The sequence below is a fragment of the Podarcis filfolensis genome (genome assembly GCF_964270895.1).
Source record: "Podarcis filfolensis genome assembly, chromosome: 4".
NCBI classification, from domain to species: domain Eukaryota; kingdom Metazoa; phylum Chordata; class Lepidosauria; order Squamata; family Lacertidae; genus Podarcis; species Podarcis filfolensis.
Window position 1 is genome coordinate 65,173,775 of NC_139607.1, and position 24,291 is coordinate 65,198,065.

Genomic DNA, 24,291 nt, shown 5'->3' on the forward strand with positions numbered 1-24,291 from the left:
GAAGAGACTGCTAATCCTTCCCAGGTTAGGAGCTAATTGGCTTGTTTAGTGGACTGAGGATGCTTCTGCGTAGCAGTTGAACTCAGTATTTTGCAGCATCCACATGAAAGTCATCCTCATTAAATAGATGTCCCAACAACACAGAGAGACAGTACAGTCCCAGTTTTGTTACAAAGATCCAGCCTGTGGCATCTGCAGCCAATCCAGATATGGGAAATATGGCTTGAGAAAATGTGTAAGGAATGGAAATACGGTGCTGGTAGGGAATTTGTTGGCATGTGCAAAACCATCATAGTAAAACCCAGGAAAAGTTCCATGCAATCATAAAAAGACATTTGGAGCAGGAAATAAGAAGTGCCTATCACTAAGTCATATGGAAGCAGCAATAAAGCAGTGCCCATTTTTATGGAGCAATGAAAGAAATTTGTACTGTATTGGAATCAAAACATCCCAGGGAGAATGCAGATCTTGTCAACAACCGAAGAGTTATTACTCTGAGTTTTAACTAATTTGTGGCTAGTTTGAGGCTAAGAGCTGGTTTCCTACACCAGTCCTAGGTGACAAGCCATTTTCTTGAACTACACTGGTCACACAGCTCTTGATTGTATGGTCTGCTGCTGCTGTGCATATTTTCCAGACATTTCCAGACCACGTTTCCAGTCACTGTAGAGCAAGGCAATTGATTGCTTATACAGAGACTGACAACTGAACCAGAAGATTTCAGCAGTTCTTTGTTACTGTTCATCTTTTAAAAAACATTTGGCAGACAGGAGAGGATTTTTAGTGCTCTTAATCTTGCAGCTTACTTTAGAACTCATTTACACATGCATGGACACAAATGTGTTGTGTAGAATTTAAAAACACATCAAATATAGCACCAACCTAGAACAGCCATTCAAAGATGTACAGACGTATGAAAATGCAATTCACCCCTGAGAATAATTCATAAAACCACTTGTCTCTATAGGAAGCCGAACTGAGGAACTACTAAAATAGTCATCTTACAACATGATCTGTTTAAACACTAATTTCCCACCCTCTAAGCAATTAAATAGAAATAGTTGAATAAGCATGCTTTTAGGTACTCTACTGTAAGTTCATTATGTTTCTGCCTAGGCATTCTTGGTTCTGTAACAGACCTTATCCTCTTATTGGATATACACAGTCAAAAAGTACAGGAGAGGGGGGGGGGACTAATATATAGATTTATAATTGGCCACGGAGCATTTAGATGATAGTTCTACTCTTTATATGAGAAATTATTAATATATTTTGGACACAATTCATGGGCTAACTGATGTTCTAACTGTCCTACCACCTTCACCCAAATAATAATGTGGTTACATTTCCAGATTAATGTACTAGCATTAGTACACAACTTTAATTTGCTCTTATGAGAACTTTAATCAAAGAGTTTTTCAAGAACATTAGGCTCAGAGCTATCTAATCTGTTTATTTTGAATGCTAGGTCAAGGTATGGTGGCTGGTTGGGCCAAAAAGATGGACATTCCATAAGCCATGTGCTTCTTTTATCTTGTTTCTATTTAAGCCCAAGTTTAATGGAACATATATTTATTATTTGTAATTATTAGTCATATTAAACAGGTTATCTAGGTAGATACCCATCACAGAAGCTTTATCTGTTTGCATGTTTTTATTTTCTTTCATGGATGTAAGCTGCCCAAGAGAATTGGTATTAAAAAGTGGTTCACAAATTTATACAAACAATCAAATAGAAATAAAATAAAATACTATATATATATATATATATATATATATATATATATATATATATAAAAAATGAATATTTATTCACATGCCCAAATATCAGAATTCTACTTTTTCCCCTAGTCCACTGCTTAACCTGAAATGGGGAGGTACTATATTGAGACGCAAATAAATTCCCTCATACTCCATTGTCAAAAGCCTTCATTTATAGCCTCAACTTACTAAGATTTCAATCTTTTCTACATACACTTGCAAATACAGTGATCACGCTAATGTTTTACACTGAGCATTTGTTTCTGTGAGAAAGAACACAGCAATAACTAGTACCAAAGTAACTGTGCAGCAGAAAAAATTATTGCAGTGACCTCCCATACAAAACTTGGGATGTACCGTCTACCTGTTCTTTAGTATTCATGCAAAGTATCTGCTGTTTCTTTTCTCAGAAGTAACTGCTTATTTTATCTTATACAATATGTAGTGCTTTAAAGACAAATATTGCCTTTATATATTGTATTGTTTCACACTTATGAATTTATTTATCACCCTCAGGATCCCCTCCAACTCTACAATTCTATGATACTCTGATCCTTAGGTACATAGCAGTAAATCTTTAATCTTCCATTGAATTAATCATATTTGGTATTCATGCAGCAACTTAAATTTTGTATTCTTCATAACAAACGAAAAACTATTGTGCTTTACCCATTAATTTATTACAAGTAAGCAACTTTGTTTCCCCTGAACATGCACATTCTGTATTCTTTGTTGAAAACTGTTCTGATCTGAACATACCCTGAACAACATACAACAGTAAAATAGATCATGAGCTCAATCCATCTCCTATTAAAACTGATTTCGCCATTAAGTTCAGTGAAACCTGGACAACAGGCCAAGTGGTAAAACAAAAAACAAAAAGTGTCCTGCAATTAATTAAGAACAATTATCTTACCGTGACAGGAACCATCCACTTCTTCATACCCAACACTGCAGATGCATCGTCCTAGAGGCACAAGCCAATCCCCATCTGCTCCACAATATAATTTTGGAGTGTCCCGCTCCTCAGCACTCTTCACACAGGAACCTCGTACTTCCACTAAAGATGAAGAATCAACCCTTGGAATAGTGTCAGGAAACATAGCCAAATTCCGAACAGTGAAAGGACACTTTTTGTAGTAAACACGGACAGAGACCAAAGCAATGCACGCACCAATGTCTTGAAAAGCAAGAAAAAATCCTTTCCTGTTTATTGGTCCCACCTCACGAACTTCTGTGTTCAGTTTAAGGATGCGATCACCCAAATCCATCTGAGTAAAACTCTCATCAGCTGCAATAGTATCAATTTTACTGTACTGGTTTGGCTTGAATTTAATTCCATGGGATTCGTCTGATTCCAGGTAGTAGAGGTTAAATGTTTCCTTGCATGTTCCCAGTACCCATGGAATGCTGTTGCAGTCCCTCAGTGTAAACTTCATTTCCACATAAATTTTCTGAGCTGCATCACGGGAGATCCAATTTGTACGAAGCCAGTTGTTCTGGTTGGGTTCCATAACATTACATACCTGGTAAGTGTGGATGGGGCGATTATATTCATCCATTTCTGTTATAGCATCCCACTGAAAAGAAAATACAATTCATGAAAAAAATAATCCTTATCCACACTTTCAATTGTTGCCAGTATAGAAGACTGACCTTAAAATTGCAAGGAAACCAACACAAATATAGAAATCAGATGCATATTAAGGATCAGGCTATTATCATTCTAATGATTCTTATTTTATTTTCCTCTAGATGACTTTGAACCACATGATAATGTGTATTAATATTCAGTTGTGTGCCCAGGTGCAGTGAGCCCACCACCCCTGAAGCTGGGGAGTGAGAAGCAAAAAATTACCTAAGTGGATGATCTGGGATCAAAACAGGCCACAACGTTTATTGATTACAGATGTAAGTAGGCTTAGGGGTATCCTGAACCATCCAGTCAGTCTGCTAGCTGATTACAATTGGGGTTTGATCCTGGGTTTGGATTGCCCTATGACATACTGTATTTTTTCGTCTATAAGACGCCCCCATGTATTAGATGCCCCCCTATTTTTGGGGACTCAGATTTAGGGAAATAGGGGGAGATATATCTGTGTTTAAGATGCCCCCCTAATTTTTGACATTATGTTTTTAGGGGGGAAATCTAGTCTTATACACTGAAAAATACGGTACATTGAATAAGACCAACTCTTAAGGATCACCCCTCAGCCCTTGTTTGGGCATTCGGACAGAAGCACCTCCCCTAGGATTCTTGCAACCGGGAGCGGAGTGAGCTGCCCATGGGGGCGGGGTGAGCCAAGGCAGGGTGTGCTGCGTGGAGTCTCTCTGCAGCCTCCCCCTCAGCTGTAGGGCGGCTGAGGCAGTGGGCAGACACAAGCCCCGCGCTGCTCAAAAAGCAGCGTGGATGTCAGGAGCTTGCAGGCAGTCTGCCTGCCACCTCCCTCTCAGGAGAAATGCATAACTCAGGCATGCTGCAGGCCCTGCGGTGTGACACCCAGTGCCCCCTGCCTCACCTAGCTACGCCTCTGGATTGGGCAGATACATGGATGAGAGGGCTGTCGAAAGCTACTAGCCATAAAGGCTGTGTTCTGCCTGCAAAGTTGGAGGCAGCAATACTTCTGGTTTCTGGAAATCACTCGAGGGGAGAGTGCTCCTGCAGTGGCGTAAGAAGGGGGTGCAGTGGGTGCGGGAGTTATTTCTTTTCAAAAACACACATCTTTGCCATTTTGTCACCCCCCTCAGTGATGACCCCCGGGTTTTGACCATATCTACCGCACCCCACTTCCTGCGCCACTGGATTCACCCCCTGGTGATGTGCTCAAAACTCACCCACAATTCCTAGATTTGTGGGTGGGAAAAATTCAACCCCTTCCCCCCACCCAGCCAACAGGAGAGGAAATGATTATCCCGATGGCTGTTGAGGTGTGTGGGAAGAGAAGCCCCAGCAATGACAGCCAGCTGCACTGCGCCACAACTGTGGCCTCACAGTTGAAAAGGTAAATGGGATTTGTCTTAATAAACAGCCTGTTAAGTTACTGAACCTCAATACACATTTGCAAGCAGGCACCAAATATATGTGTACAGTTTGCACATACAAGCTATAACTTACTTTCATATGGGAAGGCATTTGTCTAAAATGACCTTCGTGTGAAAAGTGAGCCACAGCAACAGCAGGGATATTAGGTTTCCTGTATTTTGTTTGTCATGCCATATTCCAGGATCAAGCTTTTCTTATCAGAGCAATATGAACAGGTGACTTTCCATATGAAACTGATGTGGCACAATTGTCATGTGAAGACTGTACTTCATATGACTGACACACAGATATGAATAACCCTTTAGTCTTATTTTAAATCAACATATATTTTATCCAATTAGATTTATTCAGGACTGAAATCTAAGTCATGGTTATAACCTTGACACTGAGAATATCGGCATATTTCGTATCTGTACGTTCAAAAGAAAATTTGAACTTATTTGCTATTACTCTGCAAACACTTGCAGAGTAGATAGTAAAGATAAATACCGTACAACAAGCCAGCAGTACTGAGTGGATGATTATGGATAATATATGTAAGAACATCATCATGAAGAATAAAGTTTACACAGAATAAATAAAAGATCATACTATATGCAAAAAGTTAAATAATGCATCAGAAGATAGCACTTCTAGGCATACATATTAGTTGCAGATCTGAATAATACAGCTGTGCCAAAGTGTAGTCATGTAGGAAACTAATCATACCGCTCTATTCTCCATACAGAAGGAAAATGAGGAAATTCCACTTTATTTGTATTTCACTCCAGCATGAATTTGAATATCTTCACTGTCATTAAACATGCACGCACACACACATGCACACATGAAGGAGAGTCTTTATTTAAAAGTGGGGAGAAAGTTATCATAAAGCTATGCTTTCCACAGCCTCATACACGAATTCACCCAGGAAAGAAGAGCACCCTGAAGGAGGCATAGAATATTGCCGTAAACCTTTTTGAAGCTACATCACTCCAAAGGCCCCAGAATGCACAGAGGTCCATGTGGACACATGTGCACACACTCACGAGCAGCAGCAGACCAATTGGTCCTTGAGAGATTTCTTTAAAATCCTTTGGACTCTTATATGAGGCACACCCACAATTTCACAGGAAGTGATCATGCCTGAACAGCAAACAGACCCAGATTAGGTCTCTCAGCATAACTTGTTACTGGCTAAGGGTCCTGCAGATCCTTGCCTATTTGAACTCCTCTTCCTCCTTGCCCCAGTACACCCTATTTTGGCAGTTTGTACTGTCTATTCCCTATGGGTAAGCTGGGAACAGCCAGACTAAACTAGGTAGAAGTATCCAACCCTCCTCCAGCATGAAAGATCCAGAGGCTGGACTGCTCTACTCATAAGTATTTCACAAAAGGAGAAAAGACCCACAAAGCAAGAGGCAATAATGGAAAAAGTTCCCAATTAGCTTTCATAGGCAATCAGTTTCAGCCCACACTGGCCTGCCACCAAAACGGAGAACTACTAAGTGCAATTCTTTTTTGTCAACTGTGCTATGGCAATGCAGCTGCAACAATTAAATAGGGGGAAAACATGGCATCATCTTAGGTTTTGACCATGAGAAGACCCATTAATCTGAGGCAAATAAGTCCCTGCCTCCTGCTAACTCTTCCTGCTTAGCAACTGGAAGCAAACATGACTCTCCATGGGGGAATGAGAAAAACCTATTACGTTTATAGCCATTGAAGGTGACAACAGATGCAGTACAACAGAACGTATTATGTTTGCTCTAACCACTCCTATAGAAACAAAGCCTCCAAATGTGTGCGTTGTTGCACCTGAGGAAGAAAATCACTAATATACTAAGCATGTGAGCTACAAAGGCCTTTGAGACAGGCAATAGATGAGTAGCATTCTGTCTGTATATTGATTGATATACCACAAAGATGAGCATCTGTTCATAAATACCACTTCAACTACCAGAGTTCTTCCCCTTACTGTTATAAAATTCCATAACGTCTATTACTAACTTTTACAGCTTTTCATATTTGCTGTGCAATTGTTCTGAGGAAAATGGAATAAAAGTTGTTTGCATGCATATCTACATACACCATAACAGCCTTTCTCAACATTGGGTCCCCTGATGCTGTCAACTACAACAACATCTGTGGACTGAAGGTTGAAAAAGGCAGCCCTAGAGACATCAAAATAAAGTTTTTAAAATATCTATAAGTATATAGGTTTCACACAGCTCTGCCCTTCCAACATACTCCAATTAGAATTTCTTTATTTTGTATGTTCATGTCCTCCAAATGTGCCCTTTGGCTAGTAGGAATTACAAGTGCAGCTATTTATTCATATTTCTTGCGCGCAATGTTTGCAGCATACTGCCTATTTCCCAAAACTTAAATTAGATTCTGTAACTTGTCTAATTAGTGTTGCCTATTTAAAATACACATGTAAGCAAGCTCCAAAATACATTATTTGGTTTACAAAAACAATAACTGTGTTCCAATACTATGCATGTGTCTGTTCAAAGTCAGAACAGACCTCAATATAAAGTATGTCAATTTTTCATTGTTCTACAGTAGCAGCTTTTACAGATGACAAAATTTCACAAGAGGAGCATTTCACCCTTATAAATGTACAACAGAAGCAGACATAATGTCATTTTTTTCTAGTGGTACAACTTGAATAGCGATGTTAATAAACAAATATATAACCCACAATCTCTTATTACCTGTCAGAAAGCTGAGAAGGCAGAAAGATACTATAAAAGCATGTGCAAAGTTAGTTGAACATACGGAATACATTTTTTATTTGAAATGCAAACATAATTCTCTAAATAATGTTTGGAAGGGAGGTGGCAGGGATTTAGTCTCACTAAATCCAAAAAGAACAAAATTGGACATGCATAAAGAACCAAGGTTTGGCTTCATCTATGATTACTTGGAATTGGAAACAATAGATAATTTAATTTAAAACAAATATTGAATGGCTTCAGAATGCCTGGTTAGACCCCGAACTCACCATTTATAGCCATTATTGACCACAAATGTACAGTCGGGTCCATGACTTGGGATTCACTGACTATGTGTGCAAACACATCCATGAAGAAATGAGAGAGAAGTTTTAAAAATATGTTAATACTACATTAAATATGAGAAATGAGGATAGATCTACTTTCAAATATTTAAAGAACTGTACTAAAGATAATGGAATTCACTGTTTTTATTCTTTGCTATAGAGAGAAGCAGCAGGCAGTGGATCTGAGCTATAGGAATGGTAAGGTGGCAATTAGCAAATGTTTCTCAATACAAGTAAGAACTGATGAATACAGCTGAGGAATAAGCTAATGAAGCCAGAGTTTTTCTGCTACTTTTTATTTTATTTTCCACTCTCTTGTTTTTTGCACAAAGAAAGCATTTCCAAAATATTATTAACGACGTGTACATGTACAGCCTGTGTGTCTGCTTGGCTGGAGGCAAAATACACATACCCAAATGGTGCCTCTATAAGCATAGTATTTATAAATTATGCTGCTCACCTCATTTTTGTTTTTAGAATTGGTTCTTTTTTATTTTATTTTTAATTGAGGCTTATAACTCAAAAAATACAAGATGCTGTAATGCACGATATGCTACACAAAGCACTCTGAGGTGCATATTCAAGTCAACTAGAAGTTCCATCCTACCTTCCTTCCAATGTTGGTACCCTAAATACTTGCTCCATATACAATCTTGCACATTTACTCTGAATCCAAGAGTAACATATAACATAGTGGCCCACAGATAATCTCCTATAAGAAATATTTTTAAAGACATGTCAAGGAGTGTTCTTTCAGAGAAGGCTTAATTACAGGGAACCCTGTCTCCACATTTGTATGTACCTAGACAATACCTGACATTCCTTCAAGCTCTTTGATTTTAAGTAAGTAATAGTTTATATATTTGCCATTAAAGATTGGAAGTCTGTTGAATGTTAGTGTAGCATGGATGCTTTTGAAAACTAAACAGCCCATAGTAGGCATTAGCTGTATGGATTTCTTTTTGATTATATTAGAGGCAAAGGTTTTATGCAAGTGTATTTTGGTTTAGTTTTGCATGTTTAGGAAATGCAGTCAGGAAATGTTGTCCAGAAGGCGCTTACCAGATTTTCCAATGCATTGTGGCAGCACTGCAAACCAACCCATGATACTGTTATCAGTTTATGGGGTGTGTGACACCCTAAATTCCTGGGTCCAATAAAAGGTAGACTTAATCGAGATTTGGGAAGTTAAACCATTACAAATCTCTTAAGTTAAAAATACAAGGCAGGCCAACCTGGTGATCGCTCATCAGTCTGTCATTAAGCAAACAAGGCGGGAAGGGAGGTGGGTGATTAACAAAGCAGTTACTTTGTGCTGGACAGCAGTGGGGGTGTGAGCCCCTCCTTCCTCTAGAGAGGTAGTATGGTAAGTAGGAGACAAAAGGACAGAATTTTTAGGAAGAAAGTTGGCAGTGATGCGCTGGCAAAAACTGGGACAGGCTGTAAAAAGGAGACAGAACACATGTCTGATTTCTGATTTTAATCCAAGGCTGTTGTGCCTATGGGAAAGCAAGAGACCCTCTTGGAAACCTCTCCATCATAGACTCAGGTTGCAAATATGCGCAAATAAACCACAGTGTTCTCGAAGCTACCAGCATGAGTTTTACCAAACTGCGGGAGGCAGTGGAAGTGCCTGGCATGCTCTGGTCCATGGGGTCATGAAGAGTCAGACACAACTAAACAACAACAATAATAAAGACATCACACTCTCCACTGTGCCTCGTTTGTAAAAGGAAACACAAATCTTGGGTAAGGCCTGGACCCCTGGAGCCTCACACCATTCAGAGATTGGGGTGGCATGCAACAAGCAGTACTGAGACAACCAAGTTTATTTTGGCAGGGGTGCTTGCGAATGTGTGCGTGTTCTATCATATAAAGCCATCCATCACAAAAACAGATATAGGAGCAGGCATGTGAGGAGCAGAGAACCACCAAATCGCTATGTTATATGTATTAGAGCCATCACAAGCCTATGTATCTGATATGCCAAAATGCTAAAAATGGTGTTAGCTGCACCTGACTCATCCAGTATGACAATGACAATTCTGAACCCAAGGATCTATGCAGCAATTATTATTGTGAATTTTTTTTCTTCAGACTAAGGCTACAATTTCCCATCCTTTACTCTGGACTTGTTTAAAGTAAAAAGAATAGCTCTAAGTTTAATCAGATAGTAGACAGATTGCTTATTTGGATACAAGTTCCACTGACTTCAATAGACTACCCAGAAATGATGTTTAGGATTATAGCCTCAATGAGAAATGTGATTACAATTTGTGACAGCTATGTAGTTACTCCAAAAAAGTTTGATTTAAAGTATTTTTCTTCTTTTTAAAAGGAAGTAGAAAAGTAAAGTAGAACACAATGACTGTAATAATTTGAATTTGAACAGCTTAAGCATGGAATTGTCTTGCTGCAGGGAATTACTTTTAAAGCCAAAAGTTACAATGTGCTTCTTTCTCACCAAAAAGAAAAATGGTTGAACTGTCATCCTCCTAATGGGATAGTTTCCATGAAAACTATTTAAATATCCACTTTGAACCAATATCCTGGTTTGAACTTCAGAAATTAGAGCTTTGAATTCTGCTACTAGGCATTTAGTTAATAGTGCAAATCTCCATTCTTCATGAGGAAAGAAAGGAATCAGAATTTAAATAATGACTAATTTAAAGGATAAAATAGTGGTGAGGGCTATCAAATATGGATAATCTCTATTGCATTCAAGGCAAACAGTAAAAAAATGCAAAGGGTATCTATAAATGATGGATAACTAATTTATTTTAATGTAAGTTAGTATCTAGCCACTGTCTCCAAACCAAACTAATGATGGTTTGACAACCTCTACAACACATTTGGCTGACAACTTGTTTAAAATGGGACATTAGCCCAGAGAGGTAAGTTGGTGAAGGCCACCAAAAGGGCAGAGGGTTCATCACCAAATCATTCTTAGGTATATTGTGCCCACTTACACATCACACAAAGAATAGCATATGCATAGTTGAAAAAGACACAAATTATGGATAAAATTTGCATATGGTAATTTAAATGTAAATAACTTTTGAAATAATTTTTAGAATTCTTCAGTTAATTAACCACACCTCCAAGGAGTTCAGTGCAATGCACAGTTGTTCCCCGTTCCCATTTTATTCTCATAGGATAGCAAGTAACCCAAGTCCCGAAGGTTTCTCAGTATGGCACCCTAATTACTTTATCAGTGAAGTAGACGATACTTCACAAAAGCCTACACCACAGTAATAAATATTTTCATATTTAAGGTATGAATCATTTCTACTTTTGCTGCAGCAGACTAACATGACTAACTTATGGAACACAAAATTATGGCATGTCATTTCTGTGCCCTTCATAACGTACAAAATGCTTTGCAAACTCTAATACTTTGCAAAGTATTATCCTTCTATTCTGTGAAGATAAACACTCCATATGGAGTGTAGCCAAGTATAAGACTTGCCCATCTGCTGAGTACAGAGTTCAGTTGGACTCTAAACCCACAGCAAATCTTCTGCACATTTCTAAACTCCTGTTTTGAACTACCATTGTGAAACCTCTGCATAAACAAATCTGAATTGCTGTACTGAATTTTTCACTGTCAGATCCACAGTTGGAAGGACAGAAGTACTATGATATTATTAACACATGCAGAATTCTGATGAAGCATATGCTAGCGATTTTACTTTGAGTGTATTTTTGCATGGGGGAACATCCCAAAGGCTGGGTTAGAGAACTATTATTTAAACATGATATGAAACTTCTGCTGAAACATCAGAACTGACATTTATTGGCCTGCATGGGAAACTTTGTATATAAACTTAGCTGAAGTCAGCACTATTTTGTCCTTCACTTAAATAGAGCATGAAATTTTTATGAATTTAAGTGTGTTGGTAGAGAGAAAGAATCACAACAAGAAGAAACATTTTGAGTGAAATGCTCAATTTATTAACACCTCCTCTATGTTTATATCAACTGCTGTTTCCTGGGTTTGAATGAAATGCATTGCAAAGATCTTTCTAACCTTGAGTGGTTCAGCAATGGAACAAAATAGCTTGACAGGCTGTGGAATTTGTTTTCTTTGATAATTAAAGGAAACTGAGAGGCAGTGTGCATTTTTTAAGTATACACTATCGATTGATTCGCTCTCTTACCTGCTTATGCCTGAGCTGCTTATGCACTGTCAGGGATAATTGTCTTTTTAAAAAGCCCATATGCAAAATTATTTACAAAAAGTAAGTCTATTGTATATGAATAAAAGTCAAGCTCTACGTGAGACTATATTCCTAGAGCATATAAGCATTAATTCACATGTATTTTTATCAAGTAGTATGCATTGTATGGATCTGTTTATATGCTGGTAAATTTAGGGAACCTGATGTATATGCATATATGTGTATAAGATGTGCGTAATATTATACGTATAATAATAAATACAATTTGTGGAAAATGTTCATATTTTTAATGGAACTGGGGAAAACCAACCTCGCTTCTCATCAGGGTCAAGACAAGAAGTAGAAAAAAATCAGAGGGTAAGGTCGAAACTCAGTAAATTCCATCCTTATGGGTATGAAAGATGCTCTATATATTGTGGGCAGTTTTAGTCATACCAGTACAAATCCATGAACAAAAGATCCATAGAGCCACTATTAGGGTTTGATGTGTAGCTTTGTTTACATAGTTTAAAGAAACCACATATATGGATTGCTGCACATATGAATGAGACCTGAATATTTTCTGCACTGTAAATATTGCTATATTAAGGTCAGTATCTTGCAACCAATGAAGCATTTTAAAATACCATGAAACTATGGAGACTGTACAAAATACATAAATGAGGGCAAGACTGTATTGAAGAAAAACAAAATGCTGAATGGGTATTTGGAGAACTGATTTTATAGCTTATGTTGGCTATACTGAAGAACCCAAATCTTCACAATAAATCTTCTCAACGTAAGAACAGTTTATAATCCCAAAACTATGATAATCCTAATAATTTATATCTTCATGATTTTCTTAAAATAAATATGAATACAATATATTTACCACAGTAATTTTGACTGCCTCTTTAAAGAGGGATTACATGAAACTGAAGACTTTTTCTTATGGTTTGCACTTTCCAGTTTTAAAGATTTAAAATAAAAGTTTATATTAGTGACATTCTTTAGCAATGACATTTTATAGCCTTGTAGCCAAATGTGCTTGAACAGGCATTTCTACACTCAGGGTTCTTCTTTTTGTATTGCTAGTATTTCTTTTTTAAGCTCTGGGGATAGTTTGTCTGCATGATAAAATATTCTGAAATGTAATTCCTACATCTTATTAAAAATCTGTGACTCATATTCAATTTGAACAGTAGTGAGATTCGCAGCTTGTAAAATGCCCCAGAGCGGACACCGGATCTGAAATCTACACAAAACAATAGAGTTAAAACCTTAGCTCTTCTTGCTGATGGGCTTCGCCAACAACATTACTAATACTACTACAGTACAATCATTAATAATGCTTAACATTTGTACAGAGTTTTTTGGTGTTCAAAGCACTTCCCATGCATATGACTTCTAAGACTTACAACAACTTTGTAGGTTCACTCACCTAATGAGTTAAGGTAGAGCTGAGAGTCAAATCAGATTCATAGATCAGTCTCTTAGCTGCTACAGCACACCACAAAGGTCTCATTTAATTCCAACAGTATGCTATAAGGAATGTAAACATTACAAGGTAGAGAGAAAGAGGGCTTATACAACATCTTAAGGTGTTTTTTTTTTTAAAAAAATGTGTTGATGTTGACTTAAGCATCATTTAAAATGTGTAGCCTGGAAGCTGACTCAGAATTGTGCATACATACATACATACATACATACATACCACTATGTTATGTGGGCCACAATTAGTTGAATTTACCCATCTAAATATTTCAGGAAGAGGCAGCAGTAAGCAGAATGGGGAAAAATGCATTGAAGCACAAACAAGAATTGAAGAGAATATTCTCATAAATCAAAGTATAATGTTACTTATGGAGAAACTGACAAAGTTATGAAAGGTTGGGCTAAGAAACAAACTCTTGGGCCTATAAACATATTGATAGTACAGTGGTACCTCGGGTTACATACGCTTCAGGTTACATACGCTTCAGGTTACAGACTCCGCTAACCCAGAAATAGTACCTCGGGTTAAGAACTTTGCTTCAGGATGAGAACAGAAATCGTGCTCTGGCGGTGCGGCAGCAGCAGGATGCCCCATTAGCTAAAGTGGTGCTTCAGGTTAAGAACAGTTTCAGGTTAAGAACGGACCTCCGGAATGAATTAAGTACTTAACCCGAGGTACCACTGTAAATCTTTGGCTACATATGACTCTCTCCCATCAAGAGAAAAAATATTCAGTGAAACATTGAAGTAAAGTAGAATGAAGCAACTGGCTAGTTGCTAAAAATGAGACCATTGAACTCTCTGTATGCAAAGCAAAACACAAATGAAATAAATATATCACTGTATTATAAAGCACCAGAGATTACACTGCAGATCTTAAAACACAGACTAGAAATAGTGACCTTCAGCTTCTCCTTGCTGTCACATATTACCCCAAATTTATTTCTATGTGACTGACATTTTCAGTATAACACAAATGCTCCAAGGTTTTAATTAAAGTTCTTCCTGCCCACATCTCATTCTCATCTTTTTTCTTCTTTAGACTCTGTTGATCAACCTCTTAAAATCTCTTCACACATCTTGTGATATACTTTCTGACAGCATCTCTTTCAAGTATTCAGGCCTCTGTTTTTTCTTTCTCTTGCTGTCTGCAGCATTTTTATTTTATGTTCTGTTTATATGTGATCTCATCCTGTCACAGGTCTTCTGTATGCTAATGACTCAGAAATATTTGCAACACTACATGAATCCTCTGGGGGCCCATTCATACATTATGAGTTGAACTAATCTGTGAAACAATCAACTCACAATAGTGGTCTCATCCTGTATGAACAATGCCTAGCAGAAACGATATTCATAGAAGATACCAACCAGTCAGATTTTTATTTTGTGTAGGCAGTGCTTATTACAAAGCAAGAGAAACCACAACTGCAAATTATGAAAACTTAATATTGAAGATGTAATGACAACTCCCACAAACAATTAAAATGGGGGAATAGATATTCCTACACCTGAACATTTCCATCTTTTTCTCTGTGCACATTCTTCTCCCATGTTACATTGGCCACAATTATTTGCAGCTGATTCATAAGGCATTCTAATTTTATAGTTTTGACTATCATGAAATATCCTTTGTGCCCTGGAATATGTGGGTCTCATCAAAGGCCACCTATTGGAGATGCTGAGTCACAAAACCGTGATACTAAGCAAGTATTTTGAGGAGAAATATTTCAGAGAGTTTATCAGTCATATCTCACAGATTAGTCTGTGGTTTGCTTGGGGAACAGGGAGTACATAGGGAATGGAATGACAGCTTGAGAAAGGATTCAGCATAACGAGGAAGCTAGCTTTGGTTGGTTGCGTAGGCACTTGCAAGCAAAACAGGAAAAAGCCATTTGGTGACACAATGAAAGATCCTTGTGTTCTGACAACAGCTGTTTCTGTCTGCAGGAGAGTTAAAAAGGCTCAAAATAATGTGAAAGCTGGTTTTGTTGGTTACCTAGGCACTACCAAACAAATAGGAAAATGCCACTTAACACAGAATAAGGTCAATCTGGGTTCTCAGACAGCTGCTTTCGACTACAGGAGAGTGCAAGTTGCAGTTTATTTTCCAGTATTATTCAAGGTAAACAGGGGCAGACTGAGAAACAACTGCATGTAGTGACAAAAAGTGCTTGCTAATTTTGATTTGTATCTCTGATTCTATGATGTCCATAACTTCTATTTTTTAAAAGGAGAGTGTGAGAGAGGGGGATTTGGAGCCAGCCAATGGTGCAAACATGCATTTGTGGTCTGGCTAGAAAATGGATATAACCTGGCCAACTGTGCAATGTGTTAAACTTTTGTGCCCCCTCCTTTGAGTGGCAAGGGCATTTTCCAATGTGGTAATTTTTGTCAGGTCTGATTCTACAGTAACATGAATTTATTTCGGCACCCCCAAGGGAAGAAAGATGGGCCCAGATAGGGAATTTTGAGGTCAATGAAACAATAATGAACTGCTCCTTCTCATTTTGAGCCATCTCCAAGTCATATACAATTTATCTATTTATCCCACTTTGTCCCAGTACAGCCAAGTCTTCTCACAGCATAAATTAAAACAGATACAACTATAATAACACAGCAATTGGTCAATTAGTTCTGTTTTGCACATTGGTAACTTTAGACATTCATATATTTTAAATAATTTAAAAAAAACATTTTTTGAGAGTGCTCTACATTTTTGTGCAATAACTACAGGTTATTATATTATAAAAGAAACACTTAATTGCATTTCAAAATAGCTGTGCATGAAACTGGGCAAATTTGTTCAATGGGCTGCTAAGGCTTCTAGTACTACAGTTTCCAGATTCCATCATATAAATTATTTCAGAAACTGCTCTCTCATGTCTTTAATTGTGGATTAGATGCAGGCTGCACATTCTCAAATACAGATCATACCTATGCATTCTCCATAAGGATGTATAGCCATTGCTCGTGCTCCTCACATGCCCACTCTTCCACAACCAATAGCTTGAACTGATTGCCTAAACTTAACATTAACTTTTCTCACTGGGGCCATTAATACTGAATGGTATTTTAATTGAAGGAATGTGGATAGGCTATTTTTCCCCTTGCAGCAAAAATAGCTTCATTCTGTCTTTGCAGTGGCCAAATTCCTATCTCCATTACCAGTATATATTCACAAGTAGACTTCACATGGTCACACATCAGTATGATGAGCTATCAAGCTAGCTAGTTATTTTTCCTTAATTAAAATTCACTGAGGTGAAAATCATTAGCATGGTATGAAAATAGAAGGGGAAAAAAAAAGCAAAACAACCTTTAGTCTATTGGGCACGGGTAATAAAGTTTTGTTTTTAACTCCATGAGAATCATCTCTGAAGGTCGAGTCGAAGGTTAACTCAGAGGAAATAAAATAAAACATTTTTTGGAACTTCCCTTGCTTATTGTTCAACAGGAGCTTCCATTGCAAGACTTTACACACACACACACACACACACACACACACACACACACACACACACTATACACACAGTGTCTTGATCCACTTTCCAGTGGAATAGAAGTTGCTTATAAAAATGCAAATCCAAAGTATGCATAAATATAGATGGAACGTGTTTAACTTTAGCATAAAAAATGATGCAGAGAATCGTTCAGGTCTCTGGGTAATTTAAATCACAGTAATGAAATGGGAGTTGTTATTTGGAATGACATAGTGGAGACAAATCAGTACTTGGGCTCAAACAAAAAAAGCAAAATAAACTTAACTATTTTAAGGTTGCTGCAATATTTTCACATTTTTTTTCTAAAATGGTATTTTAGCTTATCAAATGGTAAAGTGAAACTATATTTTAAAATATGTCTCCAGGATAAGAATTAACAAAAATGTGTAACTTGCATATTGTCAAACGCAGAATGAAGTAAGATGATTAGTAGAATCACATGATAATCAACTGGACTATATCACTTCAGGCTGTATATCCCTCATAAAAAACTCAAGGAGAAGACTGTACTGATTCTTTCTTCATGTGCTTCTCATCACTGTTGAAGAAGTTTTTTGGGGAACATTCTCCCATCAGCAACCTGAAGTCTTGCAATCTGTGAAAAGCTTTACCACCTGATTCTGCTGATTGTATAAATAGGTCCTGTTCTTTAACACAGAAGATTCTGTTTCATTACAATAATACACAAATTATGGTTTCTGATTGAAGTAGTCAAGATTGCAGAGTACTTTTAAAACTTGCCATTCAAATTTATGCTCCTCCAAATCTATTCACACCACTTTGTGAATTTTAAGCCCCCAAAGAGATCCTGTGTAATCCAAGTTATAATACGGAAAAAAAATACTACTTCAATTACACACACATGTGCTCACAAAGCCAGTTCTCAAACAAAACTGATGATCAGTAGTGCTAACTTGGACAGCATTAATCAGCTGTTTGTCATGGGCCCCAAGGTGATGCCATGGTGATGCAGGTCAGATCGGGAGAAAGGTGTTGCCCATGGATGACCCTGGAGTGGTGCCCAGCGGGATGGGGTTGGTCTCTTCCCAGGACTCTCCACCTTTAATGACTCATTGGAATCACTACTCTGACATCACTGGCCAGCTCCCACTGGGCCCCTCTCTGGGGTCAATAATGGGCAACTCCTCTTCCCTATCCTTGCAGTCAGAGTAGCCTCTGCTCTGATGGTTTCCCACGAGTACAGTTCTTGCTAGTGCTCTGCCCATTGCTTCAACTGCTTGTTGCAGTCTGTGATAATCTCTCCAGACAAGGTTTTCAGCAGTACAGTTTTCTTGACTATTGGTCTAAAAGCTGCCTTCATGCCTTTGGACTTTGCGAGTGTTGCTGCTGTCAGCAGCAAGCTGAATGCTCTGACACAGCTTTAGCCAGTAGTCATTAGCATATTGCCTGACAAGGGCATCTCTCCTTGCCTTTCTCAGTGCAGTAAGCATCTTCTGACAGGGTGCACACTTGTAGTTCACAAGTGCCTTTTGCTTTACAGTGATAACTGGCTCCATGTCCTTAACGCCAGCCTCAAACTGTCGGATATCTGCTGCCCTCTTTTTCCAAAAGAGGATGTAACCGTGTTGTTGGTTTCCTCTTTGATGAAGTTCCACCTTGCTTCAATGCTGTCTCTGTAGTGCATGTTGGACAGAATCAAGAGTTCAGCTATGACTGTTCTGGCAGTGTTGATTCAAAGCGGCACTTGCTGCTTTCTGCTATGGGTCCTCTTTGGCTGGAGAAGGATCTTGCTCAGTACCAGGGAGTGATCTGTGTTGCATTTGGCACTGTGTTAGCGCCATGTGACACGAACACACTTCAGTACCGATTGCCTAGTGACAATCAAATCCAGCTGGTGCCAGTGGCCTGACCTTGGACGTATCCAGGACACATAGGCGAGCACAACCAGTGTGGTCACACCAGGTGTAGAGCTTTGGGGGGAGGGGGAGCACAACTATCATATCCAATGGAAGGCGAGAGGCAAGGGGTCCTGGATTTTGAGGTTGCATAGGGTGTCACTGACATTTGAGACACCAAGGTCCGCCACAGCATATATGAAATGTTTTATGATTTAACATGTTTTTCCTATCCAGAAAACCTATGCAGTGTGTAATGCACACAGCTGAGGTTCCCTATGCAAAAAGGAGCTACTGGGTTTCCACCCTCCCTCTCAAAAGTAATAAATTTAACTTATTCCACCCCTCCACAAAAAAACAATTTCCCTTTTCTCTCTCCCCCCCCCTTTTGCTCCACTTGAAAGTTTGCCAAAGGGGACTTGGTGGAGCCCCTGGAGCATATGTTTGTGGCAATGGGAGACTGCAGGTAGGAACAGAGGAAGGTGAAATCCATTACTGTATGTGAGCTGGTCTGTTCGTGCAATGTTGTATTTTGCAAAAATGATGCTGGTGATGATACAGAGTGGGTGCTGAAAGAACCTCCCCTGGGGTTAGTCACACTTGAATGCAGAGATTAATGGAATGCCTGGATAATGTTTCGGCTTTCCATGCCGGTTTCAATGACCCTGATGGAGATTTAGCGCTGGAAACTATCCCCACGTTCTGGGTGTCCCACATGATCTAGAAACGAATTTGTGCCCAGTACAATATGCAGTTCACAATGAAAAATGCTCTTTATGCAGCAGTGGCACTGCAGTGCTAACACATGAAACATGCCGCTGATTTTAGTAGACTAACAAGCAATTGTAATTAAATATTACAGCCCAAATACAGTATCCTCCCAACTATTACCATCAATACTAGATCCAAAACAAAAAAAAAATCACACCAAGATGACCTATAAGCCTTTTAGATGTTGTGAATGTTTTATGTCAATGTCAAGGTATATGTCCTATTTTTTATGTCTGATCAATAATTGCAAAATGTAACAAAAATATGCTTCCTGTTACCAGACTATTGCATCCCATTTACATTTTGGTTATCGCCTGTTTGCAGTAAAATGGTAGCAGCAAATTAAATTAAAATATACAATACTGCAGCCATTTTGAATCAATTAATTTCTCACAGTAAGATTGGATAGGGCAATATATCCTTCATGGCTCTTTATACCCAAGCAAATGGTAATTTATTTAGCTATGAATGCTTTATTACTTAAATTCAATAAGCTTGAAATAGTTGATCCATAAATGGCAGATCAAATCTGCCATCTTTAATTTAAAAATGTAATGTAATAATAAAAGCTTTACTCAAATTGATAGACTAGCCTAGTATGATAAGCTGAAATATCCAGACTCATTAAACTGAAATCCCCAAATTCTAGTTCAAGAGAGACTGCAAAAAATTAGTTAATGGTGAACAGAACACTTTGTTTTACCCCAAAATGATCTCTTTAAGCTATATTAGGCAACTAAGTGGAAATACTATATACTATTAGAAAGCCACCAAGCTGTAAGCAGCAGTCTACTTACTTAACTATGCTCTATCACTGAAGACTCCTGCACAAGGCCTCACCTTTCCATGAGAAACTTGGGACTTTGTGGAGAATTTCCATGCTTCTGAAACATCCAAATGCTGGTGCTAAAATTCCCCTAGTGACTAGCAAGTCATGTTGCACATTACAGCTGCAGTGTAGGGGCTGCAGGATTCCTGACCCAGGATAATGTAATATATAGACTAGTCCTAAAATTCAAGGTTGTTACAAAAGAAGCAAAATGGTCCCTTCAAAATGGTGAAAAGGTACCCTTTAAAATATCCTGCTTTTATAGTGAGGGACAGGACTAAAATCCACCATGAGCCTAAGCCTCAAGTTACTTAGTTGTTTGGTTCAGTTCAGCTCATGTCCGGGGCCCAAACTTGAATGACCTCTACTCGCTATCTGGGCTTCAGTAAGATGACTGACTGGATGAGAAATTCTGAAGCTAGTGGCACTGAGGCTGCAGTTGCAGTTATTGTAGTGACCAAATGGCTTGCAGAGTGGCTAGGAGCAGTTTTGCTATATTTACTAGAAAGTATCTACTGGTGGCACTGGATCCAGATGTCCCATGAGATGAGGGTGGGGGCAGGGAGCCCCTTAAAGCCTGTTGACAGGAATTTAAAGGTTAGGACCAGGTTGCCGCTCAACCTGCTTCAGGCCAAGCCAAGCCACAGGGGAGGAGGAGTTAGATTTGGGTGACAGTAACCCAAGACTTCTTGGGAGAAAAGAAATGACAAATCTAGAAAGCTTCTTAAAAAGCGGAGACATCACCTTGCCGACAAAGGTCCATATAGTTAAAGCTATGGGTTTCCCAGTAGTGATGTATGGAAGTGAGAACTGGTCCATAAAGAAGGCTGATCGCCGAAGAATTGATGCTTTTGATTTATGGTGCTGGAGGAGACTCTTGAGAGTCCCATGGACTGCAAGAAGATCAAACCTATCCATTCTGAAGGAAATCAGCCCTGAGCGCTCACTGGAAGGACAGATCCTGGAGCTGAGGCTCTAATACTTTGGCCACCTCATGAGAAGAGAAGACTCCCTAGAAAAGACTCTGATGTTGGGAAAGATTGAGGGCACAAGGAGAAGGGGACGACAGAGGACGAGATGGTTGGACAGTGTTCTCGAAGCTACCAGCATGAGTTTGACCAAACTGCGGGAGGCAGTGGGAGACAGGAGTGCCTGGCGTGCTCTGGTCCATGGGGTCACGAAGAGTTGGACAGGACTAAACGACTAAACAACAACAACAGCCCAAGACAGAAACAGTCTGATGGTTGTACAAGGAAAGGTAGCTGCATTCAAGACATGCCGCTTTCCCTCAAATTTCTGCGAAGTACGTAGCTGCCATCACAATACGTATTGCCTCAAACACAATGCTTTCTGCACAATTAGCTGCCAGTAATTAAGTGTAGATAAATGAAGTTAAGTACATGCCTGTGCAAAGCATTCCCGTGTGATCAGTGGTACCAAGATATACAACGTATTTATGGATAATTGTATGAGGTACACCCTAACCTCAAAATTAATATACAAAACAAAAATTGATCTAATTAGATCTTTTACTGCCTTTTTTAAAAAAAGGAAAGCAAACAAAAGGGTGAGATCCAGCTCTGAGTAAGCAGATGCTGGCTCCCCAATGTAGCCTCCCACATGCTGGGAATCTACTTCAGAGGGCCTCCCAACCCTCTGGAGCATGTGAGGGTCTGGGTAAAGGGAAACAAAGGGTAAGTCTTGTTTGCACAAGCAGAAGTGGGACAACACAACTGAATATCACCCTATATATGTTTTCTGGAATCTAGAAGAATAAAAATTAGCCCTTGATCCCAGGTGCAAAGATCCGTCCGGTGCTCCTCCTCCCCCCCCCCCGGGTTGCCCAGTCTCGGGTACACAGGATGGCGGAGCCAGCCAGCTGCCTCAGCACCTCACTGGCTTGGTCGCTCCCAAACTCGCAGGAGTAGCAGAAGAGCCCATCGCAACACCCTGACCGACGGGCGGGCTCTTCCCTGGACTCAACTCTTGGGCCCCGGACTCTCGGCCTGGTGCCCCTGAGAGCCCGGCACCCGGGTGCCCCACACCCCTAGTGCCTATGGATAAGACGGTCATGCTTGATACATAAACAATGTCTTGGCTAAACCATGCCAATTTTCACTTCACGGTTAACAGGCAGCAAAATTAGTGGCAAATATTTTGGCAATTTGGGGGCTGAAGTTAAAAGAGTACTGTACCTGCAGGTGTCCCTTTTAGCAGTTGCTCCCCCCCCCCCCAGTTCCCCTCTGGTGGATCATGCATTGGTACTCTGGGGAAATTGTGTGTGTGTGGGGAATTGCAGCCATAATTCCCCCCCCCCATGACATTATTTGATGATAAACACTATTTGAAGATTTTGGCATGTGGCTAGAAAGGCACACTTGGTTTAGAGAAAGGATCAACGGAACTGCATAGGTTCAAAAAGGCACCAACAAAGGAACTTTCTCTCAGCCATCCTCTGAAGTGTTTGCAATTAAAAAATAGGCAGTGCTATGAAGAAAAACAGTTATCTTCACTATAGAATGTTTCAGATAAAATTCTGCCTGGTGCATTGTTACTTAGCTTAAAAGCAACAGGGAGCCAAGTTAGATTTTAAAAAGAAAATAGAAAAATAGAAAAGGACGAGTTAAAGCAGAGAAAATAGAGTAGCTTCAAGATTTATATCTACTTTTAACAAAGAACAAAAAATACCATAGTGAGGGATCCTACAATACACATTATGGTACTAGAGAAAAAAGCAAATATATAAGGAAGTGCACTATGCACAGGTTAAAATAAGTCTTCACCCGCAGCAACTCAACAAACAGCTGCTCAGAAATGTTACATAGGCATAGAAACTTTCAAAACATGTACATTGAGTCAATCTGGCTTATTTTTTTATCTTAAAAGAAAATCTGACAAACTAGCTCAAAAGTAGATTAAAGACAAATTTAGGGCTTCAGAAAAAAATTACAGTGAGGAATATTTGCAAATGCCTGTTTCACGAAAGAAAATAATGACTGTGATAAGCCACGGAGAGATAAAATCATTCCACACACACCCTTCACATATGCACAAAGGCATAATATTAACATTAAGGCTGCAGTCCTATGCCAATGTACCTGGAAGTAAGACTTACCCAGCAGTAAGAACTGAGTGAGAAGACTTGTATGGGATCACAGTGTAAGTTATAGAAGTAATAGTCTCATGACTAAAAATTAATACTGCAGATTTATTACACAATTTGTTAGCAGTTTTTTATTTCCTGATAGTTTGGTGTGTTTATGGTGCCATATTTAATACTACATATTCAATATAGTTTATACTGACAGCTTAGAGAACCACCATAAAGAGCAAACACACATTTACACTGTGCTTTTAAGAACATTTCATTCTAAAATGCATTTATTTATTTTTCCTCTGTAGTTTCTGGCTTTATCTATATCTATCTATATCTATCTATATCTATCTATCTATCTATACACATACATACATATATACGAATAAATACTGCTTATTGTTTATTGCAGTAGTGGTGGTGGTTGAGTCCCAGTGTGGATGCAGGTAAGGCAGGGGTGAAGAGGGGTCAAAATTCCTTTCCTGTGAAACCAGCTGACAAAGTCATCAGCTGCAGGGACTCTTGGGGCTTTCCACAGTCAAATTTAAATGGGCCAATCAAAACCAACAAAAAGGCGAGGCTTGGGGTGGACCTGGAGGGAGCCTGTTTTCAGTCAGATCTGCCTCCAACTAATTTAAATTGACTGCACTTAAGAGTTAGCAGTGTTTATGCAATTTTTAATTCCCTCCCCCAAACATTCCCTTTTATTATCTCAGTTCAGATATCCTTGTGGA

General features: G+C 39.0%; 1 protein-coding gene across 4 annotated transcripts in view; it reads right to left on the reverse strand.

Moving 5' to 3' along the window:
• EPHA6 (EPH receptor A6) overlaps positions 1 to 24,291 on the reverse strand; it is a 344,313-nt gene that overhangs the window by 256,054 nt on the left and 63,968 nt on the right. For all 4 annotated transcript variants that reach the window (XM_083611506.1, XM_083611507.1, XM_083611508.1 and 1 more), the window contains exon 3: positions 2,678 to 3,341. In XM_083611506.1, coding sequence (XP_083467632.1) covers positions 2,678 to 3,341 — 664 coding nt within the window. The remainder of the gene's footprint in view (positions 1 to 2,677; positions 3,342 to 24,291) is intronic.